At 33.9% G+C, this 17,130-nt stretch overlaps 1 protein-coding gene and 1 long non-coding RNA gene across 14 annotated transcripts; one reads left to right on the top strand and one right to left on the bottom strand.

Moving 5' to 3' along the window:
* Positions 1 to 5,624: 5,624 nt before the first annotated feature.
* On the bottom strand, positions 5,625 to 14,994 carry LOC127011717 (iron-sulfur protein NUBPL-like). 12 transcript variants are annotated; one of them, XM_050889763.1, is made up of 3 exons: positions 11,954 to 12,022; positions 9,500 to 9,584; positions 5,860 to 5,912 (listed from the first exon to the last, which is right to left on the bottom strand). In XM_050889763.1, exons 1-3 carry the CDS (start codon positions 12,014 to 12,016, stop codon positions 5,875 to 5,877), a joined length of 186 nt encoding a protein of 61 aa, XP_050745720.1. In that variant the 5' UTR covers positions 12,017 to 12,022; the 3' UTR covers positions 5,860 to 5,874. The 12 variants fall into 12 exon arrangements, 1 of the variants encoding a protein (XP_050745720.1); XR_007764981.1 differs by lacking the exon at positions 5,860 to 5,912 and adding an exon at positions 8,108 to 8,315 and having other exon boundaries at positions 11,954 to 12,028; XR_007764978.1 differs by lacking the exons at positions 9,500 to 9,584; positions 11,954 to 12,022 and adding an exon at positions 14,789 to 14,863 and having other exon boundaries at positions 5,625 to 5,912.
* Positions 6,354 to 14,947, top strand: LOC122818734 (uncharacterized). 2 transcript variants are annotated; one of them, XR_006368243.2, is made up of 3 exons: positions 6,354 to 6,389; positions 11,701 to 12,068; positions 14,620 to 14,947. It is a non-coding gene; the product is annotated as an uncharacterized LOC122818734 (long non-coding RNA). The 2 variants fall into 2 exon arrangements; XR_007764985.1 differs by lacking the exon at positions 11,701 to 12,068.
* Positions 14,995 to 17,130: the final 2,136 nt, after the last annotated feature.

The following is a 17,130-nucleotide window of genomic DNA, read 5'->3' as shown; positions in this document are numbered from 1 at the left end:
ATAATAAGTTATTAATATCTTTTATACCTTTGTATTGTTAAAATTCTAATATGAAATTCAAATTTTTGGGCGTTTTAACTGAAAATTATTATGGTATTTTTATAGTATTTAGTGAATATCGAAATAGTATATTTTAGTATATTTTTCTTAGAAAAGTAGTATTTTTCGATTGGTACGGCGGGGTCACGCTGTGCTACATAAGCTAGTGTTGTGACAGTATTATTATTAAGGACTAAGACAATGAAAAACGACCTAGATCTTGATGAGTTCATCCGTATTTGGCCCGACGTCTTAAGAAAGGACGATATTTAAGATGTAACATTTACCTCTTGTTTCTAAAATTAAGTTTGGTTAAAAATTCCGTTAATAATAAAATATTGCTCACGCATTCTCAATTGCTTTTCGGGGCTAAGTATGTTTTTGCGAGGCTTGAGATTGCAGTCCATAACCTTCATCCAACATGTTCACTCCAAAATTTTTTTTTCATATATGTATGAAAAAAAGGTTTAGGTCAAGTGACCTCCAAACTGCCGTTCCTTGATGTTAATGAATTCGTTCTACTTTTTATTTCGTTATAGCTTTAATAGTTCGTCAGCTATTTAACATTAAAACTTAAATTACATACGAGGTATGTTCAAAAAGTAAGGTGACTTTTCAAATTTCGCGGGCAACATATTTTCGATTATCGATTTTTTTGTTTTGTTATGTTGGTACACTCTTCCCTAACATCTGTACCAAGTTTCAATTGAATATCCTTTTTTGTTTAGTTGTGAGAGTCGTAAAGGTAACAAGTTGTTTTGCGTGCTCAGCGATTTTTTGCTATCGAAAAATATGGATCAAAGGATTTGCATCAAATTTTGTTTAAAAAATAAAATTAAGTGCTCCGAAACACTTGAAATGTTGACAGTGGCATACGGTAAAACTGTTCTGAGTAAAAAAAATGTTTACAAGTGGTACAAAGTCTTCCAAGATGGCCGGGAAGATGCCAATGACGAGCCTCGCTCTGGACGCCCAAGCACGTCTACAACTCATGAAAGCGTTCAAGAAGTGAAGAAAATTGTTTTGGAAAATCGTCGAATCACTATCAGAGTAGTTGCTGAAGATGTCGGTATATCGCTTGGCTCGTGCCATGAAATTTTTTTAAACGTTTTGGGCATGAGTCGTGTGTCAGGGAAGTTTGTTCCAAAATTCCTGAATTTTGACCAAAAGAACCGTAGCATGAGCATCGCTCAAGAGCTGTTGGATGACGTCAACGACGACTAAAAAGGGTCATAACTGGTGACGAATCATGGTTATATGGTTATGATATCGAAACCAAAGCCCAATGGAAGAGCCCAGGTGAGCCAAGGCCGAAAAAAGCACGCCAGGTTCGATCAAATGTCAAAGTTTTGATCACTGTATTCTTCGATTACCATGGCGTGGTGCATCAGCAGTTCTTACCATATGGTCGTACGGTCAATAAACAGTATTATCAGGAAGTTATGCGCCGTTTGCGAGAAGCAATACGAAAGAAACGTCCAGAATTGTGGAAAAACAATTCATGGCTTTTGCATCACGTCAATACCCCTGCTCACTCATCTTTGCATGTGAGAGATTTTTTGGATAAAACAACACCACAATAATGCCTCAGCCACCATATTCACCGGATTTGGTCCCATGTGACTTTTTCTTGTTCCCAAAACTAAAGAGACCTATGAAAGGACGGAGATTTGCAACGATTGAAGAGATAAAGACTGCATCGCTGGAAGAGCTCAAGCCAACAAAAGTTCTAAGGCCTATTATTTAACCCAACAAAAACTGGGGTAAAACAGTAATATTTTCAGACTATTATATCTTGAAGATCCAGTGTTGACTAATGTTGTAATATCTGCGTTTAACTTTAAGGCCACACTGGCTTGAATACAAACCAACAAATAAATCGGGTATTGCACTTATAAAAAGAATAGAAACGAGTGCTATATCAGCGTGACCGAATATGGTATTTTAAATACTTTTTGGTATTTTATCAGCTAGGTATTATATGGTATTTTCGGTTTGGTCACACTTCAACAAATGTGACGCTTACTTTTGCAAACGCACTAAAACCGCTTCATTGAATGGCATATCAAATAAAGTTTTAAGTGAGTAATTAAGATGAGCAATAAGCAGAAATATAGAGCTGAGTGGGGACTGTGCCGGAAAATGCAAAATGGCTGGGCAGGAGCGCAAATAAGATGGATGCGCACTGCATATGGTAAAAATTATTATAGATAAAAATAGATATCTAGAAAAGATAGACATATGTTATCGGCAGATGTAAAAAATAATAATTTAGGCTCTGATGACGAAAATTAGATTAGAATAAGCATAAGATTTGATACTCAAAAGGAAACCTCTTACTCAATATGTTACCCACTTGCTTAGATTTAAGTACTTAAAATGAATTTTTTATTTAGTTTTAACACATTGTTTAGTTTTAAGGATTTATATGAATTTTCTTTGTTAATTTTACTGTATTGTTTAGTTTTAAGGATTTAAATAATTTTAATACAAAAAAAACAATGAAATGACTAAACACTCTTATTTTTTTAAATAATAAGTTATTAATATCTTTTATACCTTTGTATTGTTAAAATTCTAATATGAAATTCAAATTTTTGGGCGTTTTAACTGAAAATTATTATGGTATTTTTATAGTATTTAGTGAATATCGAAATAGTATATTTTAGTATATTTTTCTTAGAAAAGTAGTATTTTTCGATTGGTACGGCGGGGTCACGCTGTGCTACATAAGCTAGTGTTGTGACAGTATTATTATTAAGGACTAAGACAATGAAAAACGACCTAGATCTTGATGAGTTCATCCGTATTTGGCCCGACGTCTTAAGAAAGGACGATATTTAAGATGTAACATTTACCTCTTGTTTCTAAAATTAAGTTTGGTTAAAAATTCCGTTAATAATAAAATATTGCTCACGCATTCTCAATTGCTTTTCGGGGCTAAGTATGTTTTTGCGAGGCTTGAGATTGCAGTCCATAACCTTCATCCAACATGTTCACTCCAAAATTTTTTTTTCATATATGTATGAAAAAAAGGTTTAGGTCAAGTGACCTCCAAACTGCCGTTCCTTGATGTTAATGAATTCGTTCTACTTTTTATTTCGTTATAGCTTTAATAGTTCGTCAGCTATTTAACATTAAAACTTAAATTACATACGAGGTATGTTCAAAAAGTAAGGTGACTTTTCAAATTTCGCGGGCAACATATTTTCGATTATCGATTTTTTTGTTTTGTTATGTTGGTACACTCTTCCCTAACATCTGTACCAAGTTTCAATTGAATATCCTTTTTTGTTTAGTTGTGAGAGTCGTAAAGGTAACAAGTTGTTTTGCGTGCTCAGCGATTTTTTGCTATCGAAAAATATGGATCAAAGGATTTGCATCAAATTTTGTTTAAAAAATAAAATTAAGTGCTCCGAAACACTTGAAATGTTGACAGTGGCATACGGTAAAACTGTTCTGAGTAAAAAAAATGTTTACAAGTGGTACAAAGTCTTCCAAGATGGCCGGGAAGATGCCAATGACGAGCCTCGCTCTGGACGCCCAAGCACGTCTACAACTCATGAAAGCGTTCAAGAAGTGAAGAAAATTGTTTTGGAAAATCGTCGAATCACTATCAGAGAAGTTGCTGAAGATGTCGGTATATCGCTTGGCTCGTGCCATGAAATTTTTTCAAACGTTTTGGGCATGAGTCGTGTGTCAGCGAAGTTTGTTCCAAAATTCCTGAATTTTGACCAAAAGAACCGTAGCATAAGCATCGCTCAAGAGCTGTTGGATGACGTCAACGACGACTAAAAAGGGTCATAACTGGTGACGAATCATGGTTATATGGTTATGATATCGAAACCAAAGCCCAGGTGAGCCAAGGCCGAAAAAAGCACGCCAGGTTCGATCAAATGTCAAAGTTTTGATCACTGTATTCTTCGATTACCATGGCGTGGTGCATCAGCAGTTCTTACCATATGGTCGTACGGTCAATAAACAGTATTATCAGGAAGTTATGCGCCGTTTGCGAGAAGCAATACGAAAGAAACGTCCAGAATTGTGGAAAAACAATTCATGGCTTTTGCATCACGTCAATACCCCTGCTCACTCATCTTTGCATGTGAGAGATTTTTTGGATAAAACAACACCACAATAATGCCTCAGCCACCATATTCACCGGATTTGGTCCCATGTGACTTTTTCTTGTTCCCAAAACTAAAGAGACCTATGAAAGGACGGAGATTTGCAACGATTGAAGAGATAAAGACTGCATCGCTGGAAGAGCTCAAGGCTATACCAAAAAGTGCTTATGGGAAGTGCTTTGAGGATTGGAAAAACCTTTGGCATAAGTGTATTGTATCTGAGGGGGATTACTTTGAAGGGGACAACATTAAGATTGATAAATAAATTAATAGTTTTCTCAAAAATACAAAGTCACCTTACTTTTTGAACACACCTCGTACATATGCTAGAAATACGTTGAAGACCCCTGAAATTGTTTTTTTTAGGATTAATTTTTTTTCTGTGGTTAGATGCCTTAGAATAATTCACTTTGGACAAAATTTTTTTTTGTCACAGATAGGTCTGATTTTGGTAGGTTAGCATCGAGATAACCATAGGAGCCATAGCGAAAGGCGGTTAACGCGATGAAAAGGGTCTGTTTTCCTGTGTTTTCTCACTGATATGCGGGGCAGTCAAATTTGTTACACCTTATTGATTTTTTCTAACATATAATACTTATTTTAAGGCCTGATACATTTTTCATTACCAAATAGCATATCTATGTTGTAATATCTGCGTTTAAATTTAAGGCCACACTGGCTTGAATACAAACCAACAAATAACCCGATTTATTTGCACTTCTAAAAAGAATAGAAACGAATGCTATATAAGCTAGTGTTGTGACAGTATTATCATTAAGATTTAAGACAATGAAAAATTACCTAGATCTTGATGAGTTCATCCGTATTTGGCCCAACGTCTTAAGAAAGGACGATATTTAATATGTAATATTTACCTCTTGTTTCTTAAATTAAGTTTGGTTAAAAATTCCGTTAATAATAAAATATTGCTCACGCATTCTCATTTGCTTTTCGGGGTTAATGCCGAACAGCTTGCTTAAAAAATATAAAATTAATTATTTTTTGATCGCTATTTAAGCATGTTATTGCGAGGCTTGAGACCTTCATCCAACATGTTCACACCAAAAATTTTTTTATTCACCGGATTTGGTCCCATGTGAGTTTTTCTTGTTCCCAAAACTAAAGAGACCTATGAAAGGACGGAGATTTGCAACGATTGAAGAGATAAAGACTGCATCGCTGGAAGAGCTCAAGGCTATACCAAAAAGTGCTTATGGGAAGTGCTTTGAGGATTGGAAAAACCTTTGGCATAAGTGTATTGTATCTGAGGGGGATTACTTTGAAGGGGACAACATTAAGATTGATAAATAAATTAATAGTTTTCTCAAAAATACAAAGTCACCTTACTTTTTGAACACACCTCGTACATATGCTAGAAATACGTTGAAGACCCCTGAAATTGTTTTTTTTAGGATTAATTTTTTTTCTGTGGTTAGATGCCTTAGAATAATTCTATACCGAAAAGTGCTTATGGGAAGTGCTTTGAGGATTGGAAAAACCTTTGGCATAAGTGTATTGTATCTGAGGGGGATTACTTTGAAGGGGACAACATTAATATTGATAAATAAATTAATAGTTTTCTCAAAAATACAAAGTCACCTTACTTTTTGAACACACCTCGTACATATGCAAGAAATACGTTGAAGACCCCTGAAATTGTTTTTTTTAGGATTAATTTTCTTTCTGTGGTTAGATGCCTTAGAATAATTCAGCCAAGCCCACTCGCGATGGTGCTTTTGTCTACACCTTCCTTTCCGGACGCGACGACTATTATGTCCTGAGCTCCAATAATGGGTTCCTTCCTTGGCAATCCACGCGCCAGTAAAGCCATCTGGAATTCGCTCAATTGATTTGAGTAAGAGCGCCGAACAAACTTGGTCAATAAAGGCACCATGATAAACCTGATATACTTTGGACAAACAATGCTATTTTTCTACAAATAATATGTAAGTGATTGAGAGGGATGGCTTATAGTTCCCTTAGTAAAGGAACTTTGATAAACACATCGATGCAAATTTGTATACCATCTGCGCACACAAGCTTAAAATCATTGTCGCTGCTTTAAGGGGATTTCTGTAAGCAACTAAATACACTTTGATTATTTAAACACCTTGATTGCTGACATTTTTTTTGGCCACATCAAGCAACGTTTCCGTTCGTTGACGTGCTTTCAAATATCTTTTTCTTTAGACATATAACACTGGACAAAAAATGGACTATGCGGTAATTAAATTATGTTAATAAGAATATCTGCTTACTTAGCTGTTGATCCTAATAGCGTCTTCCCACGGAAATCCACACACAGTAGATACTTCATATGGAAAATTTCCCATATAGTTCCCCATTCAATTTAAACCGACTCTTATGCGATGGTTAGTCGTTTTTTTTCGGTGCAACTTTGAGTTATTCTTCTTGTCATTGAAAATTTAAAAATTTACTGTGAAAAGGTAAGCAATGATGACAGTGAAGAATCGCAGAAGCTAAAGATTTTGTTTGATTATGGTAGATGGTGGATGTGCCCTGTGGGAATCAGAGTTTCACATTTGTCGAAAAACCCAACCGATCTGAATGGATGACTCTAAGGGGAAGGGGTTATAACGTGTAGTTTTTGTAAAATCACGGTTTTTCAAACCAATAATAACATTTTATTTTCTAAATAATTTTAATTTTATTGATATGTCACTAAATTGCTTATATGTCCTACTACACATTTGATATTGGGGCTGATATCACGAAAAACCTACGATAAAATTATTCGACTTAAAATATTTTTCATTTATTTAGATGCTTTTTTCCACGTTTTTTTAAGACACTAACAACCTTTTTACGTCTAAAGGTGATATTTACAGTTTTTTTGTAGAACCCTAAATTAAAGTTATCAGTTATTCTTAGAATGGCTTGAGATGGAGGGGGTCTTTTGCTTAAAAAGTAGTAATATTTCCACTGGCTGGAAATTTTGTTCAAACTGTGTTATTATCTGTTGTTCCGCCTTTTCGAATTCTAAAAAACCTAAAACCCTTAAAAACACCTCTTTTACGTTTTCAACACTTTTATGTTTTCTAAGTGTTTTCCTTTAAAAAAAATGGATGTTGCCCACACCTTAAAACAAATATTATTAAAAATATAATATTGTAGAAATCATCAATCAAATATGTATTTTTTGGTTAAAATCGTTTGCCAACATTAAAAAATAATTACTGAAATTGGACAAAATTTTTTTTTGTCACAGATAGGTCTGATTTTGGTAGGTTAGCATCGAGATAACCATAGGAGCCATAGCGAAAGGCGGTTAACGCGATGAAAAGGGTCTGTTTTCCTGTGTTTTCTCACTGATATGCGGGGCAGTCAAATTTGTTACACCTTATTGATTTTTTCTAACATATAATACTTATTTTAAGGCCTGATACATTTTTCATTACCAAATAGCATATCTATGTTGTAATATCTGCGTTTAAATTTAAGGCCACACTGGCTTGAATACAAACCAACAAATCCCGATTTATTTGCACTTCTAAAAAGAATAGAAACGAATGCTATATAAGCTAGTGTTGTGACAGTATTATCATTAAGATTTAAGACAATGAAAAATTACCTAGATCTTGATGAGTTCATCCGTATTTGGCCCAACGTCTTAAGAAAGGACGATATTTAATATGTAATATTTACCTCTTGTTTCTTAAATTAAGTTTGGTTAAAAATTCCGTTAATAATAAAATATTGCTCACGCATTCTCATTTGCTTTTCGGGGTTAATGCCGAACAGCTTGCTTAAAAAATATAAAATTAATTATTTTTTGATCGCTATTTAAGCATGTTATTGCGAGGCTTGAGACCTTCATCCAACATGTTCACACCAAAAATTTTTTTATATGTGTATGAAAAAAAGGTTTAGGTCAATTGACCAAAATTTTGATCTACTCGTTACCACCAAACTGCCGTTCCTTGATGTTTATAAATTCGTTATACTTTTTATTTCGTTATAGCTTTAATAGTTCGTCAGCTATTTAACATTAAAACTTAAGTTACATACATATGCAAGAAATACGTTGAAGACCCCTGAAGTTGTTTTTTTAAGATTAATTTTTTTCTGTGGTTAGATGCCTTAGAATAATTCAGCCAAGCCCACTCGCGATGGTGCTTTTGTCTACACCTTCCTTTCCGGACGCGACGACTATTATGTCCTGAGCTCCAATAATGGGTTCCTTCCTTGGCAATCCACGCGCCAGTAAAGCCACCTGGAATTCGCTCAATTGATTTGAGTAAGAGCGCCGAACAAACTTGGTCAATAAAGGCACCATGATAAACCTGATATACTTTGGACAAACAATGCTATTTTTCTACAAATAATATGTAAGTGATTGAGAGGGATGGCTTATAGTTCCCTTAGTAAAGGAACTTTGATAAACACATCGATGCAAATTTGTATACCATCTGCGCACACAAGCTTAAAATCATTGTCGCTGCTTTAAGGGGATTTCTGTAAGCACTAAATACACTTTGATTATTTAAACACCTTGACTGCTGACATTTTTTTTTGGCTACATCAAGCAACATTTCCGTTCGTTGGCGTGCTTTCAAATATCTTTTTCTTTAGACATATAACACTGGACAAAAAAAAATGGACTATGCGGTAATTAAATTATGTTATTAAGAATATCTGCTTACTTAGCTATTGATCCTAATAGCGAAATCCACACACAGTAGATGGTTCATATGGAAAATTTCCCATATAGTTCCCCATTCAATTTAAACCGACTCTTATGCGATGGTTAGTCGTTTTTTTTCGGTGCAACTTTGAGTTATTCTTCTTGTCATTGAAAATTTAAAAATTCACTGTGAAAAGGTAAGCAATGATGAGAGTGAAGAATCGCAGAAGCTAAAGATTTTGTTTGATTATGGTAGATGGTGGATATGCCCTGTGGGAATCAGAGTTTCACGAAAAACCTACGATAAAATTATTCGACTCAAAACATTTTTCATTTATTTAGAGGCTTTTTTAAGACACTAACCACCTTTTATTTAAAGTTTTTTTTAGAACCCTAAAGTAAAGTTATCAGTTTTTCTTAGAATGGCTTGAGATGGAGGGGGTCTTTTCCTAAAAAAGTAGTAATATTTCCACTGGCTGGAAATTTTGTTCAAACTGTGTTATTATCTGTTGTTCCGCTATTTAAGTATGTTTTTGCGAGGCTTGAGATTGCAGTCCATAACCTTCACCCAACATGTTCACACCAAAAATTTTTTTTATATGTGTATGAAAAAAATGTTTAGGTCAATTGACCAATTGCCTAAGAATAATTCAGCCAAGCCCACTCGCGATGGTGCTTTTGTCTACACCTTCCTTTCCGGACGCGACGACTATTATGTCCTTAACTCCAATAATGGGTTCCTTCCTTGGCAATCCACGCGCCAGTAAAGCCACCTGGAATTCTCTCAATTGATTTGAGTAAGAGCGCCGAACAAACTTGGTCAATAAAGGCACCATGATAAACCTGATATATTTTGGACCAACAATGCTTTTTTGTCTGCAAATAATAATTAAGTGATTGAGAGGGATGGCTTATAGTTCCCTTACTAAAGGAACTTTGATAAACACATCGATGCAAATTTGTATACCATAAGCTTAAAATCATTGTCGCTGCTTTAAGGGGATTCCTGTAAGCAACTAAATACACTTCGATTATTTAAACACCTTGATTGCTGACATTTTTTTTTGGCTATGTACTATGCATATCAAGCAACATTTCCCTTCGTTGACGTGCTTTCAAATAAATTTTTTCTTAGACATATAGCACTGGACAATAAATTGACTACGCGGTAATTAAATTATGTTAATAAGAATATCTGCTTACTTAGCTATTGATCCTAATAGCGAAATCCACACACAGTAGATGGTTCATATGGAAAATTTTCCATATAGTTCCCCATTCAATTTAAACCGACTCTTATGCGATGGTTAGTCATTTTTTTGCGGTGCAACTTTGAGATATTCTTCTTGTCATTCAAAATTTAAAAATTCACTGTGAAAAGGTAAGCAATGATGACAGTGAAGAATCGCAGAAGCTAAAGATTTTGTTTGATTATGGTAGATGGTGGATGTGCCCTGTGGGAATCAGAGTTTCACATTTGTCGAAAAACCCAACCGATCTGAATGGATGACTCTAAGGGGAAGGGGTTATAACGTTTAGTTTTTGTAAAATCACGGTTTTTCAAACCAATAATAACATTTTATTTTCTAAATAATTTTAATTTTATTGATATGTCACCAAATTGCTTATATGTCCTTCTACACATTTGATATTGGGGCGACTTAAAATATTTTTCATTTATTTAGAGTTTTTTTTCCACGTTTTTTAAGACAATAACAACCTTTTTACGTCTAAAGGTGATATTTACAGTTTTTTTAGAACCCTAAAGTAAAGTTATCAGTTTTTCTTAGAATGGCTTGAGATGGAGGGGGTCTTTTCCTTAAAAAGTAGTAATATTTCCACTGGCTGGAAATTTTGTTCAAACTGTGTTATTATCTGTTGTTCCGCCTTTTCGAATTCTAAAAAACCTAAAACCCTTCAAAACACCTCTTTTACGTTTTCAACACTTTTATGTTTTCTAAGGGCTTTCCTTTAAAAAAAAATGGATGTTGCCCACATCCTTATAACAAATATTATTAAAAATATAATATTGTGGAAATCATCAATCAAATATGTATTTTTTTGTTGAAATCGTTTGCCAACATTCAGGATGCAAGTACTTATTTATCAAACCTCAAAGCATATATATATGTAAACTTACAGGCGAACTAAATCGGGTTGTACTACGTTTAGTAAACGTCTTTCACATTCAATAAGAAACTAAATGAAAAAATTTAATCTTCGTTAGTGGTGGGGCATAAATCGCCAAAAAACGGGCAAATATATAACAAGCAAACAAGCCAACAAAAGTTCTAAAGAAAGAAAAACTGGGGTAAAAAAATAATATTTTCAGACCATTATATCTTGAAGATCCAGTGTTGACTAATGTTGTGATATCTGCCTTTAAATTTAAGGCCACACTGGCTTGAATACAAACCAACAAATAAATCGGGTATTGCACTTCTAAAAAGAATAAAAACGAGTGCTATATAAGCTGGTGTTGTGACAGTATAATTATTAAGGACTAATACCATGAAAAATTATCTAGATCTTGTTGAGTTCATCCGTATTTGTCCCAACGTCTTAAGAAAGGATGATATTTAAGATTTAACATTTACCTCGTTTCTAAAATTAAGTTTGGTTAAAAATTCCGTTAATACTAAAATATTGCTCACGCATTCTCATTTGCTTTTCGGGGTTGATGCCGAACAGCTTGCTTAAGAAATATAAAATTAAGCATGTTATTGCCAGGCTTGAGACCTTCATCCAACATGTTCACACCAAAAATTTTTTTATATGTGTATGAAAAAAAGGTTTAGGTCAATTGACCAAAATTTTGATCTACTCATTACCACCAAACTGCCGTTGCTTGATGTTTATAAATTCGTTATACTTTTTATTTCGTTATAGCTTTAATAGTTCGTCAGCTATTTAACATTAAAACTTAAGTTACATACATATGCAAGAAATACGTTGAGGACCCCTGAAGTTGTTTTTTTAGGATTAATTTTTTTTCTGTGATTAGATGCCTACGAATAATTCAGCCAAGCCCACTCGCGATGGTACTTTTGTCTACACCTTCCTTTCCGGACGCGACGACTATTATGTCCTGAACTCCATTAATGGGTTCCTTCCTTGGCAATCCACGCGCCAGTAAAGCCACCTGGAATTCGCTCAATTGATTTGAGTAAGAGCGCCGAACAAACTTGGTCAATAAAGACACCATGATAAACCTGATATATTTTGGACCAACAATGCTTTTTTTCTACAAATAATAAGTAAATGATTGAGAGGGATGGCTTATAGTTCCCTTAGTAAAGGAACTTTGATAAACACATCGATGCAAATTTTTATACCATCTGCGCACATAAGCTTAAAATCATTGTCGCTGCTTTAAGGGGATTCCTGTAAGCAACTAAATACACTTCGATTATTTAAACACCTTGATTGCTGACATTTTTTTTGACTATGTACTATGCATATCAAGCAACATTTCCGTTCGTTGACGTGCTTTCAAATATCTTTTTCATTAGACATATAACACTGGACAAAAAAATGGACTATGCGGTAATTAAATTATGTTAATAAGAATATCTGCTTACTTAGCTATTGATCCTAATAGCGTCTTCCCACGGAAATCCACATACAGTAGATGGTTCATATGGAAAATTTCCCATATAGTTCCCCGTTCAATTTTAACCGACTCTTATGCGATAGTTAGTCGTTTTTTTTCGGTGCAACTTTGAGTTATTCTTCTTGTCATTCAAAATTTAAAAAATTCACTGTGAAAAGGTAAGCAATGATGACAGTGAAGAATCGCAGAAGCTAAAGATTTTGTTTGATTATGGTAGATGGTGGATGTGCCCTGTGGGAATCAGAGTTTCACATTTGTCGAAAAACCCAACCGATCTGAATGGATGACTCTAAGGGGAAGGGGTTATAACGTGTAGTTTTTGTAAAATCACGGTTTTTCAAACCAATAATAACATTTTATTGTCTAAATAATTTTAATTTTATTGATATGTCACTAAATTGCTTATATGTCCTTCTACACAGTTGATATTGGGGCTGATATCACGAAAATCCTTCGATAAAATTATTCGACTCAAAATATTTTTCATTTAGTTAGAGGCTTCTTTCCACGTTTTTTTAAGACACTAACCACATTTTTACGTCTAAAGGTGATATTTACAGTTTTTTTTTAGAACCCTAAAGTAAAGTTATCAGTTTTTCTTAGAATGGCTTGAGATGGAGGGGGTCTTTTCCTTAAAAAGTAGTAATATTTCCACTGGCTGGAAATTTTGTTCAAACTGTGTTATTATCTGTTGTTCCGCCTTTTCGAATTCTAAAAAACCTAAAACCCTTCAAAACACCTCTTTTACGTTTTCAACTTTTTTTTGTTTTCTAAGTGTTTTCCTTTAAAAAAAATGGATGTTGCCCACATCCTTATAACAAATATTATTAAAAATATAATATTGTAGAAATCATCAATCAAATATGTATTTTTTGGTTAAAATCGTTTGCCAACATTAAAAAATAATTACTGAAATTGGACAAAATTTTTTTTTGTCACAGATAGGTCTGATTTTGGTAGGTTAGCATCGAGATAACCATAGGAGCCATAGCGAAAGGCGGTTAACGCGATGAAAAGGGTCTGTTTTCCTGTGTTTTCTCACTGATATGCGGGGCAGTCAAATTTGATACATCTTATTGATTTTTTCTAACATATAATACTTATTTTAAGGCCTGATACATTTTCCATTACCAAATAGCATATCTAGTAATATTTATTTTGGAAATGATCATTTATATCAATTATACCTATATTTTAATAACATCTACACCACAAGTCGAATAACAGTGGTTTAAGCCTCTTTACATTGTGTAGAGCTAACTATCGAATAACCAATAAGCCAATAACCCGATAACTCGATCACTGGATTCTTAAAATGGCACGAAAAATCAGGATGCAAGTACTTACTTATCAAACCTCAAAACATATATATATGTAAACTTACAGGCGAACTAAATCGGGTTGTACTACGATTAGTGAACATCTTTCACATTCAATAAGAAACTAAATGAAAAAATTTAATATTCGTTAGTCGTGGGGCATAAATCGCCAAAAACGGGAAAAAATATAACAAATACACCAAAACTAGCAAACAAGCCAACAAAAGTTCTTAAACCTTTTATTTAACCCAACAAAAACTGGGGTAAAAAAATAATATTTTCAGACCGTTATATCTTGAAGATCCAGTGTTGACTAATGTTGTAATATCTGCGTTTAAATTTAAGGCCACACTGGCTTGAATACAAACCAACAAATACATCGGGTATTGCACTTCTAAAAAGAATACAAACGAGTGCTATATAAGCTAGTGTTGTGACAGTATTATTAAGGACTAACACAATGAAAAATGACCTAGATCTTGATGAGTTCATCCGTATTTGGCCCAACGTCTTAAGAAAGGACGATATTTAAGATGTAATATTTACCTCTTGTTTCTAAAATTAAGTTTGGTTAAAAATTCCGTTAATAATAAAATATTGCTCACGCATTCTCAATTGCTTTTCGGGGTTAATGCCGAACAGCTAGCTTAAGAAATATAAAATGTATTATTTTTTGCTCCCTATTTTAGTATGTTTTTTCAAGGCTTGTGATTGCGGTCCATAACCTTCATCCAACATGTTCACACCAAAAATTTTTTTTATATGTGTATGAAAAATAGGTTTAGGTCAATTGACCAAAATTGTGATCTACTCGTTACCACCAAACTGCCGTTCCTTGATGTTAATGAATTCGTTATACTTTTTATTTCGTTATAGCTTTAATAGTTCGTCAGCTATTTAACATTAAAACTTAAATTACATACATATGCAAGAAAAACGTTGAAGACCCCTAAAGTTGTTTTTTTTTAGTATTAATTTTTTTCTGTGGTTAGATGCCTAAGAATAATTCAGCCAAGCTCACTCGCGATGGTGCTTTTGTCTACACCTTCCTTTCCGGACGCGACGACTATTATGTCCTGAACTCCATTAATGGGTTCCTTCCTTGGCAATCCACGCGCCAGTAAAGCCACCTGGAATTCGCTCAATTGATTTGAGTAAGAGCGCCGAACAAACTTGGTCAATAAAGGCACCATGATAAACCTGATATATTTTGGACCAACAATGTTTTTTTTGTACAAATAGTATGTAAGTGATTGAGAGGGATGGCTTATAGTTGCCTTATAAACACATCGATGCAAATTTGTATACCATCTGCGCACACAAGCTTAAAATCATTGTCGCTGCTTTAAGGGGATTCCTGTAAGCAACTAAATACACTTCGATTATTTAAACACCTTGATTTGACATTTAACATTTTGGCTATGTACTATGTATATCAAGCAACATTTCCGTTCGTTGACGTGCTTTCAAATATCTTTTTCTTTAGACATATAACACTGGACAAAAAAATTGACTATGCGGTAATTAAATTACGTTAATAAGAATATCTGCTTACATAGCTGTTGATCCTAATAGCGTCTTCCCACGGAAATCCACACACAGTAGATAGTTCATATGGAAAATTTCCCATATAGTTCCCCATTCAATTTAAACCGACTCTTATGCGATGGTTAGCGTTTTTTTTCGGTGCAACTTTGAGTTATTCTTCTTGTCATTGAACATTTAAAAATTCACTGTGAAAAGGTAAGCAATGATGACAGTGAAGAATCGCAGAAGCTAAAGATTTTGTTTGATTATGGTAGATGGTGGATGTGCCCTGTGGGAATCAGAGTTTCACATTTGTCGAAAAACCCAACCGATCTGAATGGATGACTCTAAGGGGAAGGGGTTATAACGTGTAGTTTTTGTAAAATCACGGTTTTTCAAACCAATAATAACATTTTATTGTCTAAATAATTTTAATTTTATTGATATGTCACTAAATTGCTTATATGTCCTTCTACACAGTTGATATTGGGGCTGATATCACGAAAATCCTTCGATAAAATTATTCGACTCAAAATATTTTTCATTTAGTTAGAGGCTTCTTTCCACGTTTTTTTAAGACACTAACCACATTTTTACGTCTAAAGGTGATATTTACAGTTTTTTTTTAGAACCCTAAAGTAAAGTTATCAGTTTTTCTTAGAATGGCTTGAGATGGAGGGGGTCTTTTCCTTAAAAAGTAGTAATATTTCCACTGGCTGGAAATTTTGTTCAAACTGTGTTATTATCTGTTGTTCCGCCTTTTCGAATTCTAAAAAACCTAAAACCCTTCAAAACACCTCTTTTACGTTTTCAACTCTTTTTTGTTTTCTAAGTGTTTTCCTTTAAAAAAAATGGATGTTGCCCACATCCTTATAACAAATATTATTAAAAATATAATATTGTAGAAATCATCAATCAAATATGTATTTTTTGGTTAAAATCGTTTGCCAACATTAAAAAATAATTACTGAAATTGGACAAAATTTTTTTTTGTCACAGATAGGTCTGATTTTGGTAGGTTAGCATCGAGATAACCATAGGAGCCATAGCGAAAGGCGGTTAACGCGATGAAAAGGGTCTGTTTTCCTGTGTTTTCTCACTGATATGCGGGGCAGTCAAATTTGATACATCTTATTGATTTTTTCTAACATATAATACTTATTTTAAGGCCTGATACATTTTCCATTACCAAATAGCATATCTAGTAATATTTATTTTGGAAATGATCATTTATATCAATTATACCTATATTTTAATAACATCTACACCACAAGTCGAATAACAGTGGTTTAAGCCTCTTTACATTGTGTAGAGCTAACTATCGAATAACCAATAAGCCAATAACCCGATAACTCGATCACTGGATTCTTAAAATGGGCCATAGTTTCCTGCGTGCGTGTTCACCTACCTGAAAATTGGCACGAAAAATCAGGATGCAAGTACTTACTTATCAAACCTCAAAGCATATATATATGTAAACTTACAGGCGAACTAAATCGGGTTGTACTACGTTTAGTGAACATCTTTCACATTCAATAAGAAACTAAATGAAAAAATTTAATATTCGTTAGTTAATATATAACAAATACACCAAAACTAGCAAACAAGCCAACAAAAGTTCTAAGGCCTTTTATTTAACCCAACAAAAACTGAGGTAAAAAATATTTTCAGACCATTATATCTTGAAGATCCAGTGTTGACTAATGTTGTGATATCTGCGTTTAAATTTAAGGCCACACTGGCTTGAATACAAACCAACAAATACATCGGGTATTGCACTTCTAAAAAGAATACAAACGAGTGCTATATAAGCTAGTGTTGTGACAGTATTATTAAGGACTAACACAATGAAAAATGACC

Source organism: Drosophila biarmipes, unplaced genomic scaffold (genome assembly GCF_025231255.1).
Source record: "Drosophila biarmipes strain raj3 unplaced genomic scaffold, RU_DBia_V1.1 ptg000005l, whole genome shotgun sequence".
NCBI lineage: Eukaryota > Metazoa > Arthropoda > Insecta > Diptera > Drosophilidae > Drosophila > Drosophila biarmipes.
Note: the sequence above shows the minus strand (reverse complement) of the source record. Positions and strands in the feature narration are given on the sequence as shown.